Genomic DNA, 7,500 nt, shown 5'->3' with positions numbered 1-7,500 from the left:
CAGCAAGCCACAATCTGATTAGCGTAAAAATTTATTATAAGAACGTATGTATATATGTGTGTATGAGTGTGTATATATATATATATATATATATATAATATATATATATATAGACACACATATATATATACACACTCTCTCACACACACATTCACACACATATATATGGGGGTTGGAAACGAAATATTTACTGAACACTCACATACATAGATTTGTGTATCTGTATTTACACGTTCGAGTATATATATACATATATATATATATATATATATATATATATATATATATTATATATATATATAATATATATATATATATGCCAAAGATAGAGATTAAGATATTGGTAGAGTATAGTTACCAAATCAAATTATACACTATATTTGTGTGTGTTCGTATATCTATCTATCTATCTATCTATCTATCTATCTATCTATCTATATCTATCTATCTATCTATCTATATCTATATGTGTATGTATATGTATATATATTAAATATATACGTATATATATATACATATACACGTATATATATATATATATATATATATATATAATATATATTATATATATACATATATAATATATATATAGGCGCGGGAGTGACTGTGTGGTAAGTATTTTGCTTACCAACCACATGGTTCCGGGTTCAGTCCCACTGCGTGGCATCTTGGGCAAGTGTCTTCTGCTATAGCCTCGGGCCGACCAATGCCTTGTGAGTGGATTTGGTAGACGGAAACTGAAAGAAGCCTGTCGAATATATGTATATATATATATATATATATATATGTATGTGTGTGTATATGTTTGTGTATCTGTGTTTGTCCTCCCACCATCGCTGGTGTGTTTACGTCCCCGTCACTTGGCGGTTCGGCAAAAAGAGATCGATAGAATAAGTACTGGGTTTACAAAGAATAAGTCCCGGGGTCGATATGCTCGACTAAAGGCGGTGCTCCAGCATGGCCGCAGTCAAATGACTGAAACAAGTAAAAAAGTAAAAAGTTAGTAATACACACACACACGAACACACACACACACATATTCATATTCATGTATATACATATTAATACCTATATGCATGTAGCTTAGGGACATTTCTCCAATGAATTTTCCTGTTGTTTGATCAATCATCTATTGAATTATAGTTTAAACAGCTGAGTATTCTTCAGCCTTTTTATTGTTAAGGAAATCATTATACGGGAATACCTTAACACTGTAACAAAACAGTGGTGTTGAAATACGGATAGAGGCCATATAGTGCACAAGGCATGTGCCCTCACTATTTCCGCCAATCCTGTTTCACCCAGTAGGCTGCTATTCTCGATGTCCTATTATTTAACACCGTGCGAGGGGAGGCAGAATAATTTAGAGCCGACATACATTTGTTCAAAAGTCAACTCGGTGTGTTCACTCGTCCACCAAGTGTTAAATGATAACATGGAAACTCCAGAATAAAGAAGGAAGGATATGTGAAGGCGAGAGATAGAAAGTGAAAAGGAGAGGCATGGCATGAGAAAGTTTACTATTCTCTGACCGGAAAGTACAGAAAGTACAGATATGAGGAAGTAGGTTGTGAAACAGCTGAAACAGGAATTGAACTCGTGACTCATTCAGGTCGCTGGTAACATACCAAACACTATATTTTTGTTTCTCCATGGAATCAAATTTATACTCTCTCTTTAGTCTTTTACTCTTGTACTATTTTACTTGTTTCAGTCATTTGACTGCGGCCATGCTGAAGCACCGCCTTTTAGTCGAGTAAATCGACCCCAGGACTTATTCTTTTATTCTATCAGTCTCTTTTGCTGAACCGCTAATTTACGGGGACGTAAACACACCACCGTCGGTTGTCAAGCAATGGTGGGGGTACAAACAGAGACACACAAACATATACACACACATACATATATATATATATATATATACATATATACGACAGGCTTCTAAACAGTTTCCGTCTACCAAATCCACTCACAAGGTTTTGGTCGGCCCGAGGCTATAGTAGAAGACACTTACCCAAGGTGCCACGCAGTGGGACTGAACCCGGAGCCATGTGGTTGGTAAGCAAGCTACTTACTACATAGCCACTCTTGCACCTATATACCTCGACAAAACTTTTTAATGTATTTTCCTTTTTATGAAATATACAATTTAGTTCCGTATTCACTTAGGAACGAAGGATTAAATAGTCATAACAACGCAAAATTAGATCTCATAAATTTCACAAACCTGCTTCTGTCGATAGGGATGTGAAATGGTACCAATCGTGAATTGAAACTATTTTGTTTACTTTACTTCACGTAAAACAGCCCATATCAAGTAATCTAAAAATAGTGTACACATTGCTAATAGCAGTGTAAATATTTGATAAGTCGTGACTAAAGCATATTTCTTTTATTATTGATACAACAGCGACAGCAGACAGTTTTCAGTAGTTCATGGATACTTATACAGGAAGACCATGAAACCCGATATGAAGTGAAGGAAATGAATAAAAAGATTTAACAAATATCATTTTCTTATTCCTTGTATCCGTGAAATTAGGCAGAATAACGTTTGGTATTCCACGATTCTTCACACCAATTTCTGTTTGATCAGCCTTTTGAACAACTGAAAACTAGTTGTGACGTGCATTTATGAGTAGTTTTACGTTCCCCGAACTGAAGAGTCAGAGTGGGAAAGGAAACAAATTCTCGGCAAGAAATGAAAAGTCTCAGTGCAAGGTCAATAATTTTTCAATCAGGATGTAACCTAAGTTTAGAACTCAGATTTACTGCAAGAAAACCCTTTCAATCTACATAAAAACTGTGGACCTTGATCTCTTCGAAATGGCAGTTAAATATCATAGAGGAAAACAGTTGGAAGCGTCTAGTATTTGACTAAAAGTTGCTCGATGAAGGGTGACCTGTGACTAAAAATGTACAGCTAGCTTTCTCTCGATACGACCATAGCTTATTAACATTTAGCATGCTTTCGTTAATTTATTTAAGTGCTTCTGTTGTCACAAGCAAATTTAGACATCCTCAAGGTCCTTTCACCATTGTCTAAGCAAAACATCCAGGCTTTAACAGATGGTAGGGGAGGCGGCTTCACCAGCATCCGACTAGTTCCTCATTACAGCAAAGTAGAAAGGAAGTGTAACATGAAATGAAAAGCCTTACTCAAGGACACAGCACATCGCAAGGCCTAAGAATTAAACTCTGTGCTTTATAATCATGAGCCGAATACATTATCCCCCAAGGCCACGTCTTTTACAAAAAAATAATCTAACCGTTAATCTCAAGCGACTATGGCTTGGAAAACTTTCTGTGGGCGTTCGCTAGCTGATTTAATACCTATGTTTCCACGAGTCGATAAAGACACCCACTCTGGTCCGTCACTGATGACGCAGTGGGACGGGCAAGGTTTGAGTGATGGCTGGAAGAAGAAAGAACTGCTCCAACATTCGAAGGATATTCATTGCAGCTGGGTAGACAACTACTACATACCGCTCGATCTATATTTATATGTGTGTATGTGTGTATCTACATCTATGTATGTATCTCTTTCTCTCTCCCCCTCTTTCTATATATATATATATATATATATATATATATATATATAGACACACAAATATATGCATACATATATCATCTTTTAGCTTCCATGTTGGCATGGTTTTAAGAGTTTTAAGAGTTGGACAGAATTGGACTGTTATGACCATTATTAAAAGCCAATCATGCTAACCGCTAAGTCCCGCGCCTACAATTCGAAGGTAAACAACGGCGGTAGCGGCAACAGTAGTAGTAGTAGTATCAGTAGCAGTAGTGTCAGTAACAGTAGCGTCAGCAGCAGTAGTGGCAGCAGCAGTAGTGGCAGCAGCAGTAGTGGCAGCAGCAGTAGTGGCAGCAGTAACAATTTCTCTTTGCTTGCTTGAATGTTATTTTTTAAAATTTTCATTTAGCGGTTTGATGTGAAGGAAAGATTTGCATCTCTGAGTTTCACAACCCTGTGTGACCTGCAAGATCGATGCTGTTAACATCCCTTTCAATGTTCTGTAAGGGAGTGTGTGCCAGAGAGCTGATATTCTAGGAAGAAAGGACTGAGTGTAGCGGTTCATGAAAGTACTGGATGGCAATGATCATGTTAAGTTTATCTCTGTTCTTATGTATTATATTTATTGCTGACATATGATTAACATATTTATTTCCCTTTTATTTTAGATGTCTTCGCTGCCTCAAACTCAATGGAACTGGGTGGTGTTATTGCTGCAGGACTTATGGGATTATTTTTACTAACTTCAGCCATCATTGCTATGGTATTTTTTTGCAGAAGGTATGTTACATTTGTCATGTCACCTTTTTTCGCTACCAGTGGTAAAAATAAGTATTTGATTTATATATTCATAGCGAAAAAGAATGGGTTCTTAAATCTCCTTGGTTTCTAAGTGCCTAATTAACACCATTTTTCTTCACGTACTTTTATCTTACGGTCAAATTTTACGATTATAATGAGTAAATGGAAATTTTTTGCTTGATGAGAGCTTAGAAAAACTCATCAACCCTCATATATATTTGACTTACAGAATTCACACAACGAAATGCGACTGAGAATTAAAACTGATCCACCCATATGGCTATAAAAGTCTTGTGAATCTAATGCTCAAAGTCTCATTCACAAAGATATTCTAGAAAATATTTCAAATTGTTAAGTGCCTAATTAACACCATTTTTCGTCACGTACTTTTATCTTACGGTCAAATTTTACGATTATAATGAGTAAATGGAAATTTTTTGCTTGATGAGAGCTTAGAAAAACTCATCAACCCTCATATATATTTGACTTACAGAATTCATACAACGAAATGCGACTGAGAATTAAAGCTGATCCACCCATATGGCTATATAAGTCTTGTGAATCTAATGCTCAAAGAATCTAATTCGCAAAGATATTCTAGAAAATATTTCAAATTGTTAAGGCAGAAAACAGATTTTTTCAAGAAGTTCATCTCATTGTGAACTCAGAATGTAAAGACAGACGAAATACCGCTAAGCAATTAGCTCAACGTGCTAACGTTTCTGCCAGCTCGCCGCCTTGATTTCCCACAGATATTGCAAGAACAAAACGTTTAAATGTCCTCATATATTCTCAGAGATTGACGATAATTGCGAATATCATTTGCACTGAATATAACATCATGTGTACAAAAGTCAAAAGGTGCTTTGTATTTGAGGACATAAGCGGCAAGGGTACGTGTTATAGAGGGAAGCGTATTACCAAATCTGTAGTCTATAATCATTTTAGGGCTTGACGAAACTTCTTCAGTCACGCCTATATGGCAGGAATGAACATCAGTTCTCTCCAGGAACGATGTTCCAGAATTAATACTGACAAGTTTGTTTGTTTATACGTTCTGAGAACACTCACCTCCTTAAATATAGTACTAATTCTGGTTGACGAGTATTGATTCGAGAATTTAAATTGCAAATAACATGCTTACAGTCAGAGAAACAGACAGACACTCACGCCCCCCTCACACACAGAGACACGCACACACATATATTTCAGCATGTTGAAGCATTAATCCCTACACATCTTTTTCTCTTTCCGTTTTTTCCCGTTCTCACTCAACTTTTTTCTTCTCAATATTTTCTCTCGAAGAGCATAGGCTCGAAACATCAAAGACTATTCCATTCTTCCGAACGTTCAACTAATACACCTGCTTATGCTCCCTCGCCTGTCTACGTCTCCCGTTTTCTGGAAATTTGAACTATATATATATATATATATATATATATATGGAGAGAAAGAGAGAGAGAGACATTATGAGAGGTAAAGGTGTCAATAAGACCCAGAGGTGTCAGGTAATGCTGAATAAGTGCTATGGAGAGACTATATTTAAGCTCCAGGTTTGGTGATTATGCGAATAAGGAATCCAATATAATATATCAGCATGTATATATATGTAATTTTTTTTCCAGAATCAGATAAAAATCCAAGGTCGTGAAAGGTTTTAGAACATTTATAAATATACGGTCTTATAGCTGTTTCCGGGATATTTTATATATCCCTTCATTGGAGACGGTGTGTGAAGACGGTTAAGCAACAGTTATTTTAGATAAAATATGAATAACTATTGCTTAACCATTTTCTTACACCGTCTCCGATGAAGGGATATATAAAATATCCCGGAAACAGCTGTAAGACCTTCTCTTTATAAATTTTCTAAAATGTTTCACAGCCTTGGATTTTTATCTCATTCTGAAAGCAATTATATATATATATATATATATATATATATATATATATATATATATATATATATATATATATATGTGTGTATCACGTGATCACGTGACCGACCAGACCATCAGATGTTGCTACAAATCGCTGGTCACAATGCGTTCGCATTATTTTAGCCTTCGAATGACGCCACCCCGCTGGCTAAGCGAGCAGGCCAACAGAAGAGATGTGTGTCTGTCTGTCTGTCTGTCTGTCTGTGTGTTTCCCTAAAACTTTAGAACTATACAACCAATTTCATTCAAATTTTACTCATGCTTTACTTAGGGTCCGGGGAGTGTCATCGGCAAAAAAGTTTTTTACTTTTTGCCTAGGGTAAGCCCACAGCAATATCATATCTTCTCCACTACAATTCCCTAAAACTTGAGAACTACACAACCAATTTAATTCAAATTTTACACATGCCTTACTTAGGGTCCATGTAGTTTCATGGGCAAAAAATGTTCAACTTCTTGCCTAGAGCGAGCCCATAGCAATATCATATCTTCTCCACTATTTCAGTATTACGTGTTAATAGTGAAACAAAAATATTTCACTATTTTATGTCAGATGCTTTCACTTTAACAAGGAAAATAATAATAACAATTGAATTATATGTAGTAAGTAATAATTAAAATCAAACTAAAGTATAATATAATCGTAACATAAAAAAAAGTAAAAATAGCAATTTGTATAAAATTGCATTAATTATTTGAATTTGAATAAGTGGTTTCACATGAATGGGAATAAATTAAAAATAAAATTAGTGTGAAGAAATGGAATAGTCCAGATGGATAATAAAAAATTAAATTAAAGAAAAGACTATTGTCTATAAAGTATACAATGTAGAGAAAAAAGAAGAGCTAACAATTCCAGTCTGTTATATATTTTGAGTATTGTTATCACTAGCGATATCAAGATATAACTTGTATTTTGCATTTTATGTGTAGATGTATATATTAGATGTACATGTATATGTACACATATATACATGCACTAGCACTATGATCCGGCAACGACGGGTCTTTAATGCTAGTATATATATATATATATATATATATATATATATTATATATATACATGCACACAACTTGAGGGAATGGAACAGGGAAAATGCAGGCTACATAGGATTCTTCGCGAACTAATTCTCTGATATAATAGTTACTCAATGATGGATGTTCAACGTAGCTTATCATCTGTTCGAAATTACATTATTTAGATCGATGGTTATATTGTCGCTTGAA

At 35.1% G+C, this 7,500-nt stretch overlaps 1 protein-coding gene across 1 annotated transcript in view; it reads left to right on the top strand.

Moving 5' to 3' along the window:
* LOC115216612 overlaps window positions 1-7,500 on the top strand; it is an 84,422-nt gene that overhangs the window by 39,147 nt on the left and 37,775 nt on the right. The window contains exon 2 of the mRNA XM_029786089.2: window positions 4,201-4,312. Coding sequence (XP_029641949.1) covers window positions 4,201-4,312 — 112 coding nt within the window. The remainder of the gene's footprint in view (window positions 1-4,200; window positions 4,313-7,500) is intronic.

The sequence above is a fragment of the Octopus sinensis genome, linkage group LG10 (genome assembly GCF_006345805.1).
Source record: "Octopus sinensis linkage group LG10, ASM634580v1, whole genome shotgun sequence".
Taxonomy (NCBI): Eukaryota; Metazoa; Mollusca; class Cephalopoda; order Octopoda; family Octopodidae; genus Octopus; species Octopus sinensis.
This window is presented reverse-complemented; position numbering and strand designations above follow the sequence as displayed.